A 22,798-nucleotide genomic window follows, 5' to 3' on the forward strand; every position below is an offset into this window, starting at 1 on the left:
TATTCTTATAAATTATATTCTGTTTAAAGTTATAAAATATTGGCTATATTCCCTGTGCTATACAATATATCCTTGTGGCTTATTTATTTTATACACAGTACTTTGTACCTCTTAATCTCCTTCCTCTATTTTGTCCCTTCCCCCTTCCCTCTCACCACTGGTAACCACTAGTTTGTTCTCTATATCTGTGAGTCTGTTTGTTTTGTTATATTCACTGGTTTGTTTTATTTTTCAGATTCCACATATAAGTGATAACATACAGTATTTGTCTTTCTCTGACATTTCACTAAGCATAATACCGTGAAGGTCCATCCATGTTGTTGCAAATGGCAGAATTTCATTCTTTTTTAATGGCTGAGTAGTATTTCATTGTACATACATACCACATCTTCTTTATCCATTCATCTGTTGATGGACAGGTTGCTTCCATATCTTGGCTATTGTAGATATTGCTGCTATGAACATTGGGGTGCACATATCTCTTTGAATTAGGGTTTTTGTTTCTTTCAGATATATACCCAGGAGTGAAATTACTGGATCATATGGTAGTTCTATTTTTAGTTTTTTTGAGGAACCTCCATAGTATTTTCCATAGTGGCTGCACCAATTTACATTCCCACCAACAGCATACAAGGGTTCCCTTTTCTCCATATTCTCCCCAACATTTGCTATTTGTAGACTTTTTGATGGTAGCTATTCTGACAGGTGTGAGGTGATATCTCACTGTGGTTTTGATTTGCATTTCCCTGAATGATTAGTGATGTTGAGCATCTTTTCATGGGCCTGTTGGCCATGTGTATGTCTTTGGAAAAATGTCTATTCATGTCTTCTGCCCATTTCTTAATCAAGTTGTTTGTTTTTTTAATGCTGAGTTTTATGAGCTGTTTATATATTTTGGATATTAACCCCTTATCGGTCCTATCATTTGCAAACATTTTCTCCCATTCAGTAGGTTGTGAAACTAGTCTTCTTGCTTGAAAATGCTGTAATAACATCACTTGGGGCAGTCTGCATTCCCCTCAAGAATCACCCAGCTGAGTGCTGTCTGACCTACTTTTTACCAGCAGACCCATCACTACGATCTCATCATACTCTGGCAAAGAAAGCACAAACTCTGACTGAAGAAGAAATAACTTACACACCAAAAGAATTGCAAGATTTTGCTATTAAATATGAGCAAAAGCCTGGGGAATGTGTGTGGACGTGGATTCTAAGAATGTGAGATGAAGGAAAAACACTAACTACCTTGGGCCAAATTTACTGATACGGGTGTACTTATATTGATATATACTGGTTTTGATGTGTTAGGACATATAGCTGGACATGGCTCTATACTTGATGGGTTCACCAAAAAAAACTCAGTGGTGGCCTTCATTTAATGAAGTTGAGATACCAAAGCTTCCCTGGCTTTGTGCAGAGGGAATTCAAAGACAGGGAGATAGGAGTGTCAGAGTAGACATATTTTGTGTGACCTGCGTACCATCCCCCACCTTCCCTAACTACACTCCCTGAGAGCGCCAGCTTAAAACAACAAACATTTAATATATCTCACCGTTTCTAAGGGTCAGGAGTGGTTTAGCACTGGCTCAGGGTCTCCCACAAGGCTGCAATCAAGATGTTGGCTGAGACTGTATTATTTAAAGGCTTGCCTGGCTGGGGCTGAGGGATCTGTTTCCGAGATGGTTCACTCACGTGGCTCTTGGCAGGAGGCCTCAGTTTGTCACTGCATGAGCCTCTCCACAGCAGTCTGAGTGTCTTCATATCACAGCAGCTGGCTTCCTCCAGAGCAAGTGACCCAAGGGAGAAAGAGCAAGGCAGAAAAGCCACAATGTCATGCAGAGACTTGGAAGTGAGGCTGTATTCTATTGATCACATGGACCAACCATGATACCTGTGGGAGGGGACCACACAAGGGCAAGAATACCAGAGGCAGGGATCCCTGGGATCCACCTTGAAATCTGGCTATCACAGCAGCTTGGCCTTCCACCCACTAACTTTGCTGTTTTCCTTCCCTGTAGACACTCTTGTGAGGCTTCTGAGGGCCAGGCTCAGGGAGTCAGTCTGATCATGGTTTAGTGGAGGTTTGGTTTATGCATCTTGGGAATGTGTTGAAGTGATGGGCTAAGAACTGTGTGAAGAACTTCAGTGAGAGAAATTAATACTGTGCATTTTCCCCCCAACGTTGAAGATTATAGTGGGACCATGGATCTGTTTGGAGACATAGATGACATTTCTTCAGAGAGTGACGGGGACAATAAACCACCCATTTCAGGACAGCCTGTTACTGTAAGTACAGTTACAAATCTCAACTGGGCCCATTGTTCAAAGTTAAGAAAAACGTTTCAGAGGCTGATGGGTCATGTAGGGAGAGGACATGGATAATGAATAGTAGTCTGAAACATCTGACGAATGGGTGACTTTCTTAGCTATGTTGGGAATTTCTGGATATTAAAGAGAATAGAAGGAATTGCTCAGAACGAATTTGATGCCAAACTTTAGGGGCTAGACTGTGAGGATGCATAGTTTGAAAACCTTTGATTTAAAAGTTGTTCTTATTTAAACCTGTGCCTAGAAGTGTGTACTATTTGACATTCTTCTCTGATTTTAATAGTTACCTAGCATTGAGGGGTTGCATAATTTCACACACCTGTTGCTAAATATCTTATGCAAACTAGATAGGTCAACATTTTTTCTGGTAATGCAGGCTAACAGGTCTTGTTTTGCATGGTGGTTTTTTTGAGGGGGTGGGGAGAGGATGAAATTTTAAGGAGAGGCCTGGAGGGGTTGCCAACTGCTTTATCTCTGAAGGGGTGTCCAAGTTTACTTCTGGTCACACCTGCATCTGCCTAGTGCAGAAGGAGAGCTAGAGCATTTCTAATGTCAACTCAGGCTCTCACATTCTGATTCTCTCTTAGGATGGACGTGGAGTGCCTCAGGACCAGCAGGAGGAAGAGCCAATATCTGAAACCAAAATAGAAGTAGAAATTCCCAGCATCAACTCTGATTTAGGAAATGAATTGTACTTTGTTAAACTACCCAAATTTCTCAGCATAGAACCCAAGTAAGAGGACTGATAAAAGTTTTTTTCCCCCCAAGATATTGAGTAAAAATATGTGGAATGTAAATGTTTTTCTCATTTATAATGAGTTGGCTAATCACAGAGGTGGGAGATTTCTCATGTAACTCTGAAAAAATAAATTTAGAATGTGCTGTGGTAGAAAATGATGAATTACTGGTGTGAGAAAGTTTTAATGCTAATAATTCTTCTAGCATTTTGGCACTTTCTTATAAATGAACAGACATAGCTGATGAAGGTATTTTTCACTATCATAAAGCTGAAAAATTGGAAAATGAGAGTGAGAAAGTTTGCTAGAGAAATCACAAATGTTCAATGCAAAAGCCTTTGTGAATCTAGAAACGACCACAATTTTAGACAACAAAATAGTGTTGATGGGTATTATTCACGATGGTGCACTATTGCAAGCTCTTATGCAATTAAACATGACACTTTTCTTAAAAAATATGAAAAGATAGATCATGTGTCACCTATACTTTAGAGGGCATATGTTACTGAACAAAAATATAATTTAAAAACTTTGAACTATAAGTCACATTTGGATTTTATTTCAGGTAATATGTTTTAAAATCAAATTTCAAGAAAGTACAGTAATTTGCCTACTTTTTGAAGTTTTACATGAAGTTATTTGTCTACTGTGATTTTTTAACATATTAGTGCATGTTGTAAAGATTATTATTTTATACATTAATTATATTCAATACTAAAGATGGCTAATACTACATTAAAAAACACCTTTTAGGCCTTTTCATCCTCAGTATTATGAAGATGAATTTGAAGATGAGGAAGTGCTTGATGAAGAAGATAGAACCAGGTTAAAATTAAAGGTACCATTTCACACTTTATTCCTGTGTTTTGGTTTTTTGGTTTTTTTTGAGTTTTTCCTTTTATAAAGTAAAACACAGGGGTAACAATTTGAGACCAGCTTATAAAATGATCTTTATGTTTATTGTCATAAACAATCAACAAATAACTGCTTAGAACAAGGAATTAAATATCTTTTCAGAACATTTTTAGAGGGGAAGGTATATATCCTTTTTAAAAAAATCCGTGTAGAATTGTCACTTTTTTAACCTTTCTTTTGCAGTTGTAATTTTTCGACAGAAGTAAAGATAAAAATTCTTGAAAATTGTTAGCTATTTCCTTCAGGATAAATAATAATGTAGCTAGGTATACAGAACTGCCTCCACATTTTCTTGTGGATAGATCCAAGCAGCTTCCCACAATAAGAGTATCTCAGACTCTTTATGGCAATTCAGATTATGCACAGAAAATAGGCCTTGTCATTAGGTGGTCCCCCTCGAGAAGGCCTGGATGGCAAAACCCTACCATTGCTCTCACAGGGATGGCGTTGCCTTTAACCGGGTTTTGAATGAGCTTCTGCCAGAGGCCGCAGTGGTAGCCATGGCGGGATCCATTTTTATGCTACTTTTGTAATTTGGAGCTCCCCACAATAAGGATAGGGTAAAGCAAAAGTCTCAGGTTTTAATCTGTTGTTTATTACTTAATTGTATATTCTTTTTTTTTTTTTTTTTTAATTAATACTCAGAGCTTCCCTGTCTTACTAGGCGAATGGGTCCTTTTTTAGTCCTTCTTTCTCTGGGTTCATAGCCTTCAAGTTGGGCTGCAATAGACAGAGATCTCAGTTGTAACCTCCTACCTCATATGGCCCCAAAGATTTTGCTTCCACTGCCATGAACTGGAGCTCAGAGAAGATTAAAACAAAATGTCTGGTGATTTCAACCAGTATCTCTAGGTATCCGTAGCAGGAAGGTTTCCATGTTGCCTAATCAACTATTTTGTGGTGAGCTTATTCTCTTACCATCTATGAATTCTTGGCACATGATTATAAGTCACTTGAGGAAAAAAGAACATGCAGTTAGTAACGCTGGTTTTCTAATGCCTTTGTGTTTTGAAACAGATAGAAAATACTATACGATGGAGGATACGCCGGGACAAAGAAGGAAATGAAATTAAAGAAAGCAATGCTCGGATAGTCAAGTGGTCCGATGGAAGGTGAGCATAAATGCCTGAGGAGTATGGAAATACCCAGAGGGAGGCCTGGGATGAATGAAGTTTTCTGCGTAGGACCGTATTTTGGGATCATCTTTCATTAAAGAATTAACAAGATCTAGGCCTCTGGCATTACCTGGGAAACCTGGGAGAAATAAATAAGGTTAAGATCACAGTGCAGCACTGGGATACTCTAGTCATAGACCCAAGATGTGATCAAATTCACAGTATCTACCTTATTGAGATGAAAGCCTAATCTTAGCGCCCATTTGTGATTATTGGACATTATAAATTGGTATGTTTAAAAAAATGCTTTCTATTTTACTAATGAAATGGTAGACATTGGGAAAATGATAAAAACAATTATATTTGAAGTTGAAAGGAAGATGGATTTTATGACCTTTTACTTTGAAAGGTTAGGTTAATTGTTTCCAGTATCATCTTTTCTTTGTTTTTCTTATGAATTCAGTATGGGGACAGGATCCTGCAGTTCCACAGCATTTTAAGAACAGCTAACAGGGTAGAATGGAAGCTGTAGGATTTGTTAAATATCCACACTAATAACTGAACTATTTCTTGTTTCCAGCTTGTCCCTGCATTTAGGCAATGAGGTGTTTGACGTTTACAAGGCCCCGATGCAGGGCAATCACAACCACCTGTTCATTAGGGAAGACACTGGTCTGCAGGGACAAGCCATCTTTAAGTCCAAACTCACTTTCAGGTAACTATTCATAGTGACCTACAGCTACTTGGCAGTTAAAGAGCAACAGGGCAGAGAGGTTGGCTGTGCACAAAGCCCGCCTCAGTCCTGATTGACCTGATTTTGAGGTACAGCTCACGAAGGTCCATGGTCTGGTTCCCATGCTATTTTTCACCTTTGCAACAAGTTGCTGTCCCTCAGGGAGCCAGTTCACGCTATGGAAACCAACATGAGCCCGCCCTACAAACCAGAAGACCGGTTATTAACTCACATTGATTGACGCACCTGGTAAGAGGCCTGGACTGTCTGTGGTGCTCTGCTGGTCAGCGTGTCCCTTCGCTTCAGGGACGTTTACCTGGGAAGCCTGCCGATCGCGAGCATGCTCTTGGTGTGCGCATGCGCCAGAGGAAAGGGCTGCCGCAGGGGCTGGTGTGTCATTGTCCGCAGCTGTGTTTGCTGTTGGTATGATTGCCTCCAAATATTCTTTGTAAACAGTGAGATGTTTTTGTCTGTTTCCTGCAGACCTCAGGCTACAGACTATGCCACACATAGAAAGATGACCCTGCCACTTGCTAATAGATGCTCGAAGACACAGAAGATTAGAATCTTACCAATAGCTGGTCGTGATCCTGAATGCCAGCGCAGAGAGATGATTAAGGTATGTTGGCTGAGATTTATCCTGGGATTGTTTGGGGTATTAAGAACTGTGCTTTCCAGAATGTTAATTCATCATTTCTTATTGTCACAGCCGTTTTATTTCTTGTGGTTATCAGGGAGCCTGCTTAACCTTCTAAGCATATGGTTAACCACAGTAATTGTCATAGTCAATGGCTGATGGTGAGATACAGCAATCCGGACCCTCAGGTGTTCTCTCTCCAATCTATGAGATTTCAGAGGGAAACTAGTAATTTAAAAATATAACCCAGGGGCTTCCCTGGTGGCGCAGTGGTTGGGAATCTGCCTGCCAATGCAGGGGACACGGGTTCGGGCCCTGGTCTGAGAAGATCCCACATGCCGCAGAGCAAATGGACCCGTGAGCCACAATTACTGAGCCTGCGCGTCTGGAGCCTGTGCTCCGCAACAAGAGAGGCCGCGATAGTGAGAGGCCCGCGCACCGTGATGAAGAGTGGCCCCCGCTTGCCACAACTGGAGAAAGCCCTCGCACAGAAACGAAGATCCAACACAGCCATTAATAAAAATAAAATAAAGCACACCTAGTATAGTGTAATTAAAAAAAAAAAAATAAAAAAATAAAAATAAAAATATAACCCGGGCTTCCCTGGTGGCACAGTGGTTAAGAATCTGCCTGCCAGGGTAGGGGACACGGGTTCGATCCCTGGTCCGGGAAGATCCCACATGCCACAGAGCAAGTAAACCTGTGGGCCACAACTACTGAGCCTGCGCTCTAGAGCCCACGAGCCACAACTACTGAAGCCCACGCTCCTAGAGCCCATGCTGTGCAACAAGAGAAGCCACCGCAATGAGAAGCCCACACACCGCAACGAAGAATAGCCCCTGCTCGCCACAACTAGAGAAAGCCCGCGTGCAGCAACGAACACCCAATGTAGTCAAAAATAAATTAATTTAAAAAAATCTTTATATAAAAATATAACCCTTGATGTATATCATTAAACTGTGTTAGCCAGATAGGAGGTGATGTGGGAAGGTCAAGAGGACATTCCTGACTCAGTTGACACTGGCTCTGCCTAGTGAACCCCAATGTGTAGAAGCCAGGCAGATGGAAGGGAATGAAGGCTCTGCTTTGGGGCTCAGGGACCCTCCCCACCAGAACCTCCCCATCCTGCCATCAGGAGCTGTGGGGAGCTCTCTGGGTTGAGGGCCCCAGACTGGAATATCTGGGCACCATGGTAGTTTGGTGGAGCCTGGGTAAGTCAGACGTCTGTCTCAGGGGTAAAGAGAACCCGCCTCCCTCAGGCATCCACTGGGCATGAACGAGGTTCCTCAGGCTGGTCGCCACACTCTGGGCTCTGCCTGGCAGCACAGGGGACGCTGCAGCTCCCAAGGCTGTGCCGGTGCCAGTTCTGATGGGGCGGTTGGTGTGAGGGAGGGAGGCTTTGCCTCTTCACCCTGTGTTGTCTTCACGCCTTCGAACTGAACAAGATGATGACCATGTGTGGTAACAGAGGTGTAAAATGGAGAGAACTGTACCCTCAGGACACAGGAACTGGTGTTGTCCTGGGCGAGGCGTTTACCTGTTCTTTACAGTAAAGTAGTTTCAAGGGGGCACTAAGTGAGTTCATTTTTTGTTTTAAAGTTCAGTAATTTATTTGCTTCTTTACAGAAAGAAGAACGTTTGAGGGCTTCTACTCACCAGGAGACCATCCATCTGCGGGAAAAGCAGAACCAGCGGGGGCCAAGTGCCCTCTACCAGGGCCCCAGCAGTGATGAGGAGGGTGAAGCCAGCAAGAGCCATGGCCGAGGGGAACGCCGAGGTGAGTCGGGAGAGGAGGTCACAGTTCATCATCTCAGGTCCATGGGAGCGATTATGCTCTGGTGGGCTCTTACTGTCTTGCTGTTATTCACTTAGGACAACAGTACAAAGGCCTTTTATTTTGTTTTCCCTAGGACCACTTTCCCACACAAAAGCTTGGCTGGGAAAATAAGGCACCCCCATAATAAAGAAAATCAGTCAAATAATTTTTGTCCTTATGGAGGAAAATGTGTAACAGGCAGTTCTCCTGCTTGTATAGGGACCCAGTGTTTAAACTTTGTAGTTTTAAAAAATGTGGGGCTTCCCTGGTGGTGCAATGGTTAAGAATCTGCCTGCCAATGTAGGGGACATGGGTTTGAGCCCTGGTCTGGAAAGATTCCACATGCTGCGGAGCAACTAAGCTTGTGAGCCACAACTACTGAGCCTGGACTCTAGAGCTTGTGAGCCACAACTACTGAGCCCGCACGCCACAACTACTGAAGCCCGTGTGCCTAGAGCCCATGCTCCACAACAAGAGAAGCCACCACAATGAGAAGCCCGTGCACCACAACGAAGAGTAGCCCCCGCTCACCACAACTAGAGGAAGCCCGCTCGCAGCTACGAAGACCCAACGCAGCCAAAAATAAAAAATATATAAAATAAATTTTTTCTTAAAATGTGTGCATGAAGCCCCTCGGGTATTTAAAAATGATCAGACAATCTCTCTGAGGGAAAAAAACCTCTCCAATCTAAGTCATTTAAGCATGTTTGAAAGCAATACATACTTCTTCATGAAAACTTTAAAAAATTGTTGGCTCCTCAAGGGAAATATATGGTGGGAAGTAGCAATATTCAAGAGTAGAAAAATTCAGGAATAAATGGGTCTTCATCTTTGAAGGTCAATCCCATATCTAAAGTCCCTTTGCTTTCAGAGGAAAGGGCCAGAATCTATTCTTCAGAGAGTGATGAGGGACCAGATGAAGATAAGGCTCAAAGATCGCCGAGAGCAAAGAAACTCACCAGTGATGGGGTAAAACCAAATTTATTCAATCTGAAGGGGTTTGCCCTGTAGCCACAAGTCAACTCCTGGAATGAAGAGGAGCTCACAGCCCTGGAGCACAGACAGATGTCTACACACCTCCCTGTAACTCAGTGAGATGAATGCAGTAATAAGCCTAGACGTGGCCCAGAGGAGGGCCTGACACCTGTGCGCATTGGGAGACTGCCCAGAGCAGGCGCTGTCTTGCTGGGTGCTGAAGGAAGAGTGTTAGGGTGGGCATGCCAGAGGACGGAGAGGCCTGTGAGAAAAGACACATGGCTGAGACACCAGGGCTCGACCAGAGAATTAGAAGTAGCTGAGTGCAGTAGAGCAAGGGGCCTCTCACCTTCATCATGGGTATGATGATAGTGGAGGGTTAGTTCCTTTCCATGTTGTGGAAATTATTTTCCTTTAATTATCTCCTTCCCCACTTATAAGAGCACAAGTGCAAAGAAAATTTAAGTCTTAATTACACCAGCAAATCACTATGTTGTTGCCATTGTGCCATGTTCATTCATCCAGTGTTTTCTGAACACTTAACATGCTCCACTATGGGTTTGGAGTTACAGATCAGAGGAAACATCTCAGTGATAGAAATCGGCCTTACTGTGTAATGGAAGCACTAATTTTTCATGTGAAAAAAATATATTTAAAACTTGGAAAGCATACTGAAAAAGCATAAAACACAAGCAGTCCTTTTTAAAAAATTGACAGGCTTTAAAATACTGAATTTTAGATGGAGAAAGTGAAGTACTGAGGAAGCAGAGGTACATATTTCAAGTAATAATGAGCAGAATCCCCGTCAGGATAGAGTGAGGTGTCCCTGAGCCCTGACTGCTGCCCAGGGAAGCCCAGGCTCCCCTTGTCTGACCTGTAGAGACAGTGTTTGTGGACAAGGTCGCCACTGGTGGGTAGGGTTCTAACATGAAGGGCTAGCTCCCGCATCAGCTCAGAACTACTTAAGACAAAATTTCCAGAAACGTTCAGTATTAAATTTTACACCTTCTCTCTCATATCTGTTCAGGAGGTGAACCCTCCAGAAAGAGGAAAGCAGGCGGCGAAGAAGAAGAGGATGACTGAAGCATGAAACGCGTGCTTGCTGTAAGTATGGTTTTCAACTGTTTGTTTTAAAACAATGATGAAATGACTTGTTTTGATTGAAGGGAGGAATTGAGTTGCTTTTGCATAATCCTAGTTGTGGTTTAAAAATGTTCAGAAGCGAGTCTGTGACTTTAGAAAATACATTCTTCCCAAATGAGAAGTTTATTTTGGTAACTGTTTGCTCTGGGTCTTGGGTCTCCTTGTCCGAGTAGGTACAGCACAGGAGGGTTCGCTGGAGACTTGGTGCTTTGCCAAGTGCTGCATGGGCCTTACCAGTTCTAATCCTCAGAACAACTCAAAGGGCAGCCACTGTTATTCTCATTTTACAGACATGGAAGCTGAGTTAGAACTTAAGACCTCTGTCCAAAGCTTTTTCTTAAGTTAAAAACAAAAACAAAAACGTTTTTGAGACAAGGGTCAGGAACTTATGTGCACAGCAGTCACACTGCTGAGCAGATACATTAGTGACCTTATGGAGAAAGACACCCAAAATACCTGAGAGAAATGGTCACCAAAAGGTTTAGAGAAAAAAGAGCAGTGGGAAACAAAACACTAGATTTGACTTCTAGCTTTGTGACTAGTGCAGTAGCTGGAACATAATAGGTGCATAAAAAGTATTTATTGAATGAACAAACCAATGATATTATCTTGGGGAAGTTATTCAACTTCTCTGAAGTTAGTTTGCTCAACTTGGTGGGGTTTGGACTTGACCATGTAAATTCTTCATGATTTAATGTTTATATTCCTCTACCTCTGAGAGTTGAATACTAATTAGATACGTTTTTTTAGAAGTCTTTTGTTAAATAGAAATGGTCAAAGAAAAGGAAATGGCCCATCATCTTACCACACAGAAAACCTGGATATACATTATATTTCCCTCCCTTTTATATTTTTAAAGTATAATTTCATAGTTGTGTAGTAAACACAGACATAATTAGCACCCGCTCCGGAAAGGCCATTTAGAGACTCATCCAGAATGCTGAGAGGTACTAGCACAGTTCAGTCATAAAGTCGGCTATTCTTTTTTTTTTTTTTTAATTTTATTGAAGTAAAGTTGATATACAATGTTGTGTTAATTCCTTCTGTACAGCAAAGTGACTCACTTATACATATGTATATATATACTTTTTCACATTCTTTTCCATTATGGTTTGTCACAGGATATTGAATATAATTCCCTGTGCTACACAGTAGGATCTTGTTTTTTATCCATCCTATATATAATAGTTTGCCTCTGCTAATCCCAAACTCCCATTCCTTCCCTTTCCTATCCCTCCAAACCCCTTGGCAACCTCAAGTCTATTGAGTGGCAAATGGCATTATTTCATTCTTCCTGATGGCTGAGTAATACTCCATTGTATATCTTCTTTATCCATTCATTCATTTAGGTTTTTCCATGTCTTGGCTATTGTGAATAGCGCTGCTATGAACATAGGGGTGCATGTATCTTTTCGAATTAGTTTCATCTGGGTATATGCCCAGGAGTGAGATTGCTGGATCATACATCAACTCTATTTTTAGTTTTTTGAGGAAACTCCAAACTGTTTTCCATAGTGGCTGTTGTTGTTGTTGTTGAGTTGTATGAGCTGTTTGTATATTTTGGAAATTAAGCCCTTGTTGGTCACATCATTTGCAAACATTTTCTCCCAGCCCATAGCCTTTTTGTTTTGTTTATGGTTTCCTTTTCTGTGCAAAAGCTTTAAGTTTGATTAGGTCCCATTTGTCTATTTTTGTTTTTAATTTCTGTTGCCCTGGGAGCCTGACCTAAGAAAACATTGGTATGATTTATGTCAGAGAATGTTTTGCCTGTGATCTCTTCTAGGAGTTTTATGGTGTCATATCTCATGTTTAAGTCTTTAAGCCATTTTGAGTTTATTTTTGTGCATGGTGTGAGGGTGTGTTTTAACTTCATTGATTTACATGCAGCTGTCCAACTTTCCCAGAAGCACTTGTTGAAGAGACCATCTTTTTCCCATTTTATATTCTTGCCTATTTTGTCAAAGACTAATTGACCATAGGTGTGTAGGTTTTTTTCTGGGCTCTCTATTCTGTTCCACTGATATGTATGTCTGTTTTTGTGCCAGTACCACACTGTTTTGATTACTGTAGCTTTGTAGTATTGTCTGAAGCCTGGAAGGGTTATGCCTCCTGCTTTGTTCTTTCCCCTCAGGACTGCTTTGGCAATTATGGGTCTTTTATGGTTTCATATAAATTTCAGGATTATTTGTTCTAGTTCTCTGAAAAATGTCACGGGTAATTTGAAAGGGATCACATTAAATCTGTAGATTAGGTCAGCTGTTCTTTATAGGGGCTGGCCTTGAGGCTCTGCTACTTCAGCAACAGGACTGGGGCAGGGCAGTTGGGCTGAGCCTAGAGGCCCTCAACCCTCGTAGACATGGTGGAAAGCTTAATATTTGAAGGCCAAAAGATATTTGGGGATTTTGGACCCTCCCATTGTTTGGTGCTTGGAGCAGGGTGCTACTGGGCTGAGCATGAGGGCACTGTCTCCCCACAGCCACAGCTCCTGGCACCACGTCCACTCAGACCCACGGGAGCTGGAGTTACCTGACAACCCAAGCACCCGAGCCTCCAACAGGCATCAAGGCTTCCCGTATGTGAACATAAGCCAGACAGCCATCCTCGGAAGGCCAGCCAACACTAAAGATTCAAGGGGAATTTCGTTACTCCTTAAGTTTCAAAATTCAGTTATTTGATGTTTATCCCTAAAAGTTTCCTCAAACCCATTACACGTTGCCCTGATTTTCTCTTTTGGTTGGTGGATATAGGTGACTGATGAGAGATGTCTTTGTTTTACTGCAAAAATAATCTCTAGTTTAATAGCTGGATTGGCTCCCATCAGGCCCAGAACGCACTGTATCATAGGTCCCTGTTTCTTCTTATTTGTCAACTCAGTTTTTTTTTAAAAACTCAATTTGATTTTATGGACAGACCAGACGGAGTACTGACGGTATGAGATTGAACCATATGAACTTACTATTTTTATGGGTATAAATGGTCACGTATTGACAGTTTTATATGGTTTAACTTAATAGGGTAGGAAAGAATAACTCAGGGAAATTAATAAACTTGTTCTTAAGAGGTGTGTAAGGAATGAACTTTAGAACATAGGCACTAAATGGATTTTCCAAAAAGTCCAAGTCTACAGTATATTTGATAAACTTTAGTGAAATTATTTATTCCAATATGAAGTGGTAAATTCTAAATGCCTACAGTCCATATTTTTCAAAAGAACCTTCACTGTGCTATTATGAGCCAATAATAATAATATTTTGTAATATTTAAGTATCAGTATTATAAAATTCAGTTTTTATATTTATAAAAATTGAAAAAGTAAAGCATTTATAGCATTTTGGTATTTTAGAGTTAAAAAATGTATTTAAATGCCCAATTTCATGTGACAAAGAATGATGCACTGTTATAAAGGTAATTTTCAAGCTTTTAAACATAACTAAAACCAAATATAATTCATCCAAAAGACTGAAAAAAATGTGGGCATTTATTCAAAATTACAGAGGTTTTTATGCTATGTGTGTGTGTAAATGCACATGTATGCATGCAATTTTTTTTCACAATTGTTTTACAATTCTTTTTTTTTTTTTTTTTTAATATTTATTTGTTTATTTATTTATTTATGGCTGTGTTGGGTCTTCGTTTCTGTGCGAGGGCTTTCTCTAGTTGTGGCAAGCGGGGGCCACTCTTCATCGCGGTGCGCGGGCCTCTCACTATCGCGACCTCTCTTGTTGCGGAGCACAGGCTCCAGACGCGCAGGCTCAGTAGTTGTGGCTCACGGGCCTAGTTGCTCCGCGGCATGTGGGATCTTCCCAGACCAGGGCTCGAACCCGTGTCCCCTGCATTGGCAGGCAGATTCTCAACCACTGCGCCACCAGGGAAGCCCTGTTTTACAATTCTTAAGCAGACAAATCTAAAAAGTTTAAACAACTGAATCAAAGACTTTTCTTTTGTGAGTTAAGGTAAAATTTAAACTCCTAAAAATTGCTATACATAGCCACCAAGAAGCACCCAGAATTTGTTCTTAAACCTTACTATATGAGTGGACTACAATATCTGACAGAAAAATTTTAGGCCTATTAATTGCTTTGCAGCACTTAAAACATACTGATAGTCTGTAGAAAAGGGAGTTAAGCCTCACATATGTAGACTCCAAGGGAGTTTATCTTAAAAGTGTACGAACTTGAACAACGCTAACAAAACATGGCTGGTGGTGTTTCATGGTGTTACAGTCTATTCTTATCTAGCCACTAGAGCAGATGTCCTAAGTAAAAGTCTTTATATGTCAATGAAGGCTGTCTAAAATACTTGGTAATGGTTTACAAGATTGGCTCCTCTGAATGATCAGACTGCAGGTTAGAGTTCAGCATTAACAAACTGTTATAAATGTTTTATTATAAAAAAATTTCCAATTTTTTCAGTTTTTATAGGGAAAGACTTATGGAACTAAATTATAATGCAGAAAAATCAATATGACATAAGAAAGAATGACCACATTAAAATGACGTAATATAAAAATCTTTGCTTATTGTAAATACAATTTTCTCAATTTAAAAATTTGTGAAGAATTCCTTTGACTCAGAAGTAGCTAGAAACATTAATGTTCAGTGGGAGCTGATGGAAAAGATGGTTCTATAGATGCTTAGACTGAAGAAGTCACGCCCCTTGATAGGAGGTGCTCTGACACATCCAGTTTGTTTGGTTCTTGTGGGTGCCATGTCTTTAGTTAATACTGTTCGAAAATGGAGTGGTCTTGAGCACATTATGCTAAATGAAATGTCAGAGAGAAAGACAAATAAATACTGTATGATCTCACGTATCAGCATCTAAAAAAACTAAATTCATAGATACAGCAAGCAGAGTGGTGGTTGCCAGAGGTGGGGCATGGGGAGTGCGTGAAATGTGTGAAGGTGGTCAAATGGTACAAACTTCCAGTTAGAAGAAAAAGTCCTACGACTGTAATGTGCAGCATAGTTATGACAGTTAATAATACTGTATTACATATTTGAAAGTTGCTAAGAGAATAGATCTTAAAAGTTCTCATCACAAGGAAAAGCATTTTTTAAAACTACATGAGGTGATAGATGTTAACTAAACTTATTGTGGTAATCATTTTGCAGTATGTGCATATATCGAATCATTATGTTGTACACCTTAAACTAATACAATGTTATATGTCAATTATCTCAATAAAACTAGAAAAACAATTTTTTAAGTGAAGTGGCATTTGAAATGAAGAGCAAAACTGGACATTACCGAACTTACAGAGAACGGAAATTGCTATGGATTCTAGAAAAACAATGATCCTTGTATCTGCTGGGAGGTAACAGTGATTCCTGATTTTATAAGGAAAAAGTGAGGCGGTCCTGGGACCACAGAGCGAAAATTTAAAGATTTTATGAAACCTCATGAATTATTCAATCTTATTTTAATGGTAGCAAGGGTTAAATATAATGTACAATAGAACATGACTAACATTTTATCAAAACATTTTTTCTTTTATAATTTTCAGTATACCATGGACTCCCCTTTTTAAATGAAAAAATATCAGATGCTGTCAACGGAAAAACAATATACAAAGCTCTATACATGTAACTTTTCCAGAGGACAACTACTGCACAAAGCAAGTATGTGGATTATTTCATTCAAATAACGAGAATCTGCAATTTCACAATCAAGATATAATTCTCCTTAAAATCTCCAACAATCTGCTAATTTTTTAAACACAAAATGTTTATTTGGTCTTTTAAACGACAGGCACCGCACCCTTAGAAAATGTATTTCACCTATGAATTAGACTTCTACTAGGCTTTAGCTACAAGTATACAGCACCAAAATCCATTTTCATAATATCAATATTATTACTATTTTTTTTTAATACATACAATTTCATGTAGACAAACTGGAAAAATTAGAACTTCCAATATGAATATAAAATTTTATAAAATGGGAAATTAAAAGCTTTTTAAAAAACAGCAATTTAAAAATGCAAAGAATAGTCTTTGCTTAGATAACCAGATAAGTTTATATTGGTTACACTACAAAAACTTAAAGTCTTAGAAAATCTTTGGTTTAAAAATCAAGAGTATTTCACAACTCCAATCTGTTATAAAAAATTTTAGAGAAATACAGAAATACTGAAAGTTACTAAAAGGGTAAGAGGTGCCAGATTCTTAAAGATCAAAGTAAACATCAGTTTTCTCCCTTGTAATAACAATTCTTGAAAGATTTTCTGCATTTAATCAGATGAATGTTCACCCTTATCAATCTTTTCTTCAATTATATAATGAACTATTGTAGCTCAGAACTGGAATGGTACAAGGAAAACACTCAACTTCTTCATACTTTGATAAATAATAAGTGGAAAAGATATTGCCCCAAGTATAACACACAATTTTAGGTGGGGCCCACCTACCTATATTTAAAAACAAACTTTGGGGAGGAAAGGGTAACATACTTAGCAATTTACTGACTGACTTACAGGGCAGGGCAAGCAAGGAAGCCTTGCTAAAAGTGTACTGGTAGCTCTGTACAGCTGCTCCATGCTGACTCCCCGCCCTGCTGGAACTGTGCAGTCTCTAAAACCAAGTGCATTTCCAAAGTCATTTATGAAAGGAAAGAGGGAGACAGCGAGCGAGAGTGAGCTTGACTTGCTAACTTGGAAAAACCTCCAGCACCCTATAACTGAAAGGGAATAGCAGTACAGTGCAAAGTCAATCTTTGGCCCCTTTCAAACAATGGTTAGTGATTCCAAAAAAACACACACTCAATCCTCATGAGGAAAGCTTTTGCCTGTTAAGAAGGCTTATTACTGTAGCATGCAAGGAGCTGCCTAGCTCATTAGATAAACTGTCCAACCCAAGACAAAGGAGCAGACATTTTATAATTCAATATCAAGAAGTTTAAAAAAATTAACAATAGACCTCTCCCCTATTCTGGAAGGAGATTCCTCCTTTAGAAAAATCTCCCTGTAAGTGATACACCCAGGCCTGAATTGTCGAGGCCAGGACTGCTCAGACTCCTTTGCCCCTGTCGTCTGCAGCTGTATCGCCTCTGCCATCTCCTGCTCCGGGGCTGTCCTGAAATAAGACATGAATGCAGGCCCAAATTGTCTATCATACTATTGGATCTGGAGTAGTCTTCCCACCACAGGACCACCGTTTAACTGTTCACCTTAATACTTTGAATGATAGGAAGACAACTTGTGTTATGAGAAATTGCTTTTATACAACGTAGACCAAAGAGTACAAGATGAAAGGAAACAGATAATAAAAGTTAGATTTATCAAGAACAGCCATTTTCCTTATTGGTTGGGAAAATCTGTAGTGAGTGGTGATTATATACCATTCAGACAATTCTGTGTTGCATATAGGAACGTCTCACTATCCTGTGCAGCTCCTTAATTTATACCCAGGCCAGTTTCTAATTTACCGTCAGTAACCATCAATTTAAAGGACTGTTTTGCATGCTCCTCTGACTTAAGCTCCACCATTTATTAACTTTGATTTCATGTGTTTGTTTAACAACAGCTTTCTTTTTTCTTTTACCCTAAATAACTGAGAGTTGGCTGTATGCCTTTTACAGGGAAGAAAAAATAGCTTTCTTACTCAGATGCTTTTTTTTTTACTATGAGCTTTCACAAAAATTTAACAATGCCCACATTATTACAATGAAAAACAGTAATGAATTTAGACCTAACTATACTTTTAAACAAAGTGTGTAACCTGGCCAAGCTGATGACTTTGTTGAAAAAAACTGTAGCTGTTGCTGAGACACCTTGGACAGGTGCAGTGCCGTGGAATGCACAGGAGACGACTGCTTCCTCTCTCCTAGAGATCTGCTTTGACTCCAAAACAGATGACCAGGTTTTGAGTCATCTGTTTTAAAATGCTGGCATTTCGCTTTCTTGATAGAAGCAAAAAGCATACTCTTGCCAAGTTCATGTGTTATGAAACTTGGAAAAGTCTCCTTGCCATGGAATAAGGAAAGCTTTGAAGTTCCTTGTACCTAAGAGGTGCAACAACAATTCTGACATCAGCAATGTCCCTTTTTGACTTAAAAAAAGATTGGTCCTTAGAATGTTCATATTATTCTACATAAATGACTTCCTAAACTTTTTTATAATTGTATTTTTTTAACCCAAGACTCATCATAAACCATTTAATTAAGCTAAATTAAAATTGATTTTAGCAGAAAGTAGAAATAATACTTTACAATACAAAATATCACCTACTAGTGATTTACAATTTGAAACTGGTAACAACTTAAACTAGGTAAAAGATACATGTAGTTAAAAAAAAAAAAAAGAATTTCCAGTCTTTTCCCTTCTCCCGAGGAAAATTTTACATCTGATATCACAACACGGGCCCTTGGCAAACTTTCGAAGTCTTCCAAAGATTATATGTTGGCAGACTTACTGGTGGTCTCCTTCAACTCGTCTCTTGCGAACTATGAGAAAAATGTTAGAAATCCCTGTTAGTTTGTACAATGTTAATTTGCTTGTGACAAGTTTCTGTATGATCCAGTTAGAGTTGTACAAAAATGAATTGTCCATTTGCAGTTCAGACGGCCATTAAAATAAAAAACTCACATCCTTCACCATGGTTACTTACTTACCTGTTAAGAACTGAGGGGCTAAGCTCAGCTGCGCTTACACAGCAGTAACATTAGAAATCTACAACAGAATGGTCAGCAGTCACCTTCAAGTCACTGTGCCTGTCTCATTTGTGTATTAAAATTTATACCTCCATTAAAAAATGATTAATAACTTACTGTATTAAATTTTGAAATGACATTCAGGCAGCTGGGATTAGAAAGTATTAAACGTAACTATTTGCATGCTCTTCTGATTATTTCCTCAGTTTGTGCAAGAACATATACCAAAAATAGTATTATCAGTTTCAAAGGTAAGTGACTTGCCGCTACTGCTCTCCAAATTTTCCTTCGCTTATCTCCTACAAAATGAGCCAGTTCAGGGCTCTGAGAAGACACCAAATGCAAAGTAATGAAGATTTTAGACCCTGGTAATGTGGTGATGTCACACCTGGCTACCATAAACTTGGGCAGCCACAGTGGTTGGTCAACTAGTCCAGTTAATGGCGTAAACAAAGGTGCACATCTGAGGACCCCCAGCCTCCTCCCGGGCTGCTGACCCTGAGCCACTTGGCTGTGCTCACTAGCAGCAGGGCAAAGTCTTCAGCGTCAGGGTCTTGCTACCTTCACTCTCACCTGCCAGCTACCAGAGAATATCTGCTGAGAGCCACCAGGTCAGGGCTCCTCAGCATTGTGGCAACTCCTATTTAGAGAGGACAACGAGCACAGGTTCTGGAGTCAGCAAGAGTGGGAATCTGTTGCTTTTTGTGGTTTGCTCTTTGGCAAGCAAGGTAACCTCTCTGAGCCCCAACTCATCCTCTGTAACAGGGGATAATGAGACCTGTACCTCACGGCTGTGCGAGTAAAGTCTGCTTAGTGTCGTGTTAATATAGGAAACATTCAGTGAAGGGTACTCAGCCTCGTCACCCACCACAGTGGGGTCACGGGATGGTCCTGAGGTCAGCCATCTTTTCGGGATGAGGAAAGTCAATTTAGCTTTTATAAAGTTAGAGGATTTGCATGTATACATAATTGGTTTTGATACTCTAACCAGTAAGTAAGTTCCTCTGTTTAAGTTACACTGTTGGTCTATTAATTTCTATACTCTCTTCTATGGAAGCAAGTAGGAAGACACCTGTCTTTGTTCAGCCTGAATTGGCTGTTTTAACAGAGGAATAAAAAGCTAACAGGTGCACTGGCCTCCTGGCCAGGCTACGAATTCTGCTCTCATGCTGTTCTGACTGCTGGCTTCTGCTCACTGGCCTTACAGAGATGAGACTGGACAGTCAAGTGATGCACATAAAAGCTTGTCCAGAAAATAAAAACCAGGAGGACTGAAGTGTCAGGTCCCCATGAACATTTTTATACTTATTTAACTAGGTGCACCCCAACTCTAATTTCAGTCCATGTTAATGAACAAGTTTCACATATTTACTGAAATACTAGGGGAAGAAATCAAATGGAGAATTGAGTCCTCACATACAAACTTAATTCATGTATATGGATCTCTGAAGAACATGGATATATCTGAAAGGCAAAGCACATAATTCTTTAGGGTAGAACATTTCCAAGAAAACTTTGAATTGCAGTAGTGTTTGGATGTTATTGGCAGACCATTTCAGATGTTAAAAAGCATGTTATTAAAAAAATGCACTTTATAAACAAGATCAATAGGACAGATGGAACAAACAAAAAAAGTATAGAAAATTAATTATGTAGTTAGCTAGTGCAAAGATAGTAACGTGAGACAAAGTTCAATCGAATATTGCACATACACCATATAACCTCTTTGCTGTTATAGCCGTGATACTCCTTAGCTGAAGAGATGGCGAGTAGGTAGGATTATTTCAATGAAAAGTTGAGACTAAGAAAACAATGAGAGAGGGAAAGACAATATCAAAATCAGAACACTAAAGCTCTGATGTAGCCCCGTTTGCAAGGTGAAGAAAAATTATATGCCCCAGAGATGCTGTACAAGTTTCAAGTCTTGTGCTCCAATATCTCTGTCCAGTTACCGCATACTAGAATGCAAGTAAGAAGACGGTCTTTAGGCTTGCCACCTTGATCTACAGGCAGAGATCAAAGTGCAGGGCTAAAAAACAAATCCAGCTGAGGGTGGATGGAGGGCCGGCTGCCGTTGCCGTGACACAGCACAGCAGAGGGAGGCAGGCAAAGAGCACTTCCGACCCCTCTTCCTCACTTGGTGCCCACTTGTTACCTCAGCAATTCTTCAGTTCATCCTGTGGATGAAGGACTAATACATTCAGCCCTGTTAACAATTCTCTGGCAATTTCTTTCCAAAATCCACTCCACTAATATAAGTTCTCGATACTTCATGATTAGTCAATTGCCAATAAATCCTAACTAATCTCATTTCTTCTCTAGAAGAGTAATAAGAATAGTGTTTTTGAAGTATCATTTTAATCATGCACTCAGTGGCCTATAATGGCTCTCAAATGCCTCCACATAAAGTCCAAAGGAATCTAAGTTCCTCACCGCGTAATTTTAGTGCCTTCTATCAGCATTCCCTCTTAATCCGCTGAAATAATGTTTTTTTATTCTGTTAGCTTCAAATAGCAAGTGCTTGTTGAAAGTTTATTCTGGATCCTGCATCCTGTTATGAGAGTCAGTTCTCAAAATCTGCAGGCTGTCTTCAGCATATAAATAACTTGCTTACTCCCAAATCTGAGCTTTTATTCATGCAATTCCTCACTCCAGGAATGTCCTTGTTCTCATTTCATGCCTAAGACCCATGTCTGCAGATCTGGTTTGGATCAGAATGAGCAGCATGGGGAGGGCGGGCAGCTTGTCTAGAGAGCTACCAGCACAAAGCTGTATGCCGTTTCTCACCTCTGCTTCATGTCAGAGCGCACCTTCTTCAACACGGCCTCCTCGTCCTCTATTACACAGGCCTGTGCACAGCTCCTTGACTGCTCGGTGTTGACATAAAGCAGCCTAGGGAACTGTTTTCATCTGCTCCCCTCATCTTCCATCTGCCAAAATCTTCCTTGCTCTAACATCAGGCCCTCTTTTCTTAGAAAGATCTGGGCAAAGCACCTGCCATAACAGGCTCGCAGAAGAGCACAAGTGCTGAGGCCTCGAAAGGCTGGCGTCCCTTTCACATACAGGGATGTACACGTACAGACTCTCACTGTGCTGCTCCTGCAGGACAGCTGCTGACACCACCTCCTCTGGGAGGGACACAGGTGACAGAGACGGCTAGGGCTACAAATATGTTGGTGGGATCCTGGGAAAGCTAAGGTGGTTTCTGAGGAAAGGAAGAATGGCGACACTTCTGGCTTAAGTTTATAGCTGCTTAGTTACCAGAAAATTTCAACTTTAAGCAGGATTCAAATTCTATCACTTTCTTTTTTTACTTAATAAATATTAAGTACCTACTATTGTCACACATGGTTTTAAAGAAAGTTGTGAATTCAACAGATACACATGGCCCCTGACCTCCAAAAGCTTACAGTCTTTGAAAATAGACTATTACAATGAAGTATAACCTAGTAAGTAAAAAACTAACTTTTTAGAGCCAATAATGTATACGTTCTTAAGGTTCTCTATTTATGAAGTTCAGTTAGACTTGAGAAACACTGCTCTAAAAAGCAAAATTAAATTCCTGAAGGAAAAAAAAAATAGAAGCCAACGAAGGAAGCAACACTAAAATATTTAGCAACACTAAAATATTAGCTCTAAAAAGCAAAATTAAATTCCTGAAGGAAAAAAAATAGAAGCCAACGAAGGAAGCAACACTAAAATATTAGCATGACCTTGCAAACTACATCTAAAATCAACAATACACCAAAACAC

The 22,798-nt window shown here is 40.0% G+C and overlaps 2 protein-coding genes across 5 annotated transcripts in view; one reads left to right on the forward strand and one right to left on the reverse strand.

Moving 5' to 3' along the window:
• The first annotated feature begins 487 nt into the window (after window positions 1-487).
• LOC102998321 (RNA polymerase-associated protein LEO1-like) lies at window positions 488-15,711 on the forward strand. 2 transcript variants are annotated; one of them, XM_007194882.3, is made up of 10 exons: window positions 488-2,286; window positions 2,916-3,061; window positions 3,819-3,903; window positions 4,998-5,092; window positions 5,676-5,810; window positions 5,977-6,077; window positions 6,312-6,447; window positions 8,092-8,242; window positions 10,284-10,360; window positions 15,590-15,711. In XM_007194882.3, exons 1-6 carry the CDS (start codon window positions 2,203-2,205, stop codon window positions 6,020-6,022), a joined length of 591 nt encoding a protein of 196 aa, XP_007194944.1. In that variant the 5' UTR covers window positions 488-2,202; the 3' UTR covers window positions 6,023-6,077; window positions 6,312-6,447; window positions 8,092-8,242; window positions 10,284-10,360; window positions 15,590-15,711. The 2 variants fall into 2 exon arrangements, with proteins under 2 accessions (XP_007194944.1, XP_057399331.1); XM_057543348.1 differs by lacking the exons at window positions 488-2,286; window positions 2,916-3,061; window positions 3,819-3,903; window positions 4,998-5,092; window positions 5,676-5,810 and adding an exon at window positions 9,153-9,250 and having other exon boundaries at window positions 5,818-6,447.
• Window positions 15,712-15,801: 90 nt separating this feature from the next.
• TMOD3 (tropomodulin 3) overlaps window positions 15,802-22,798 on the reverse strand; it is an 87,851-nt gene continuing 80,854 nt past the window's right edge. For all 3 annotated transcript variants that reach the window (XM_007194885.2, XM_007194883.2, XM_057543347.1), the window contains one exon: window positions 15,802-18,838. In XM_007194885.2, coding sequence (XP_007194947.1) covers window positions 18,788-18,838 — 51 coding nt within the window. In that variant the 3' untranslated portion in view covers window positions 15,802-18,787. The remainder of the gene's footprint in view (window positions 18,839-22,798) is intronic.

Source organism: Balaenoptera acutorostrata, chromosome 3, assembly GCF_949987535.1.
Source record: "Balaenoptera acutorostrata chromosome 3, mBalAcu1.1, whole genome shotgun sequence".
Classification (NCBI taxonomy): Eukaryota; Metazoa; Chordata; class Mammalia; order Artiodactyla; family Balaenopteridae; genus Balaenoptera; species Balaenoptera acutorostrata.

Bases quoted from the DNA above. Each gene is read 5' to 3' on its own strand.
- LOC102998321 (XM_007194882.3), top strand. From the start codon at position 2,203: ATGGATCTGTTTGGAGACATAGATGACATTTCTTCAGAGAGTGACGGG. The intron at 3,062-3,818 runs GTAAGAGGACTG...AACACCTTTTAG, and splicing joins TTTCTCAGCATAGAACCCAA to GCCTTTTCATCCTCAGTATT. The intron at 5,811-5,976 runs GTAACTATTCAT...CTTTGCAACAAG, and splicing joins AAGTCCAAACTCACTTTCAG to TTGCTGTCCCTCAGGGAGCC.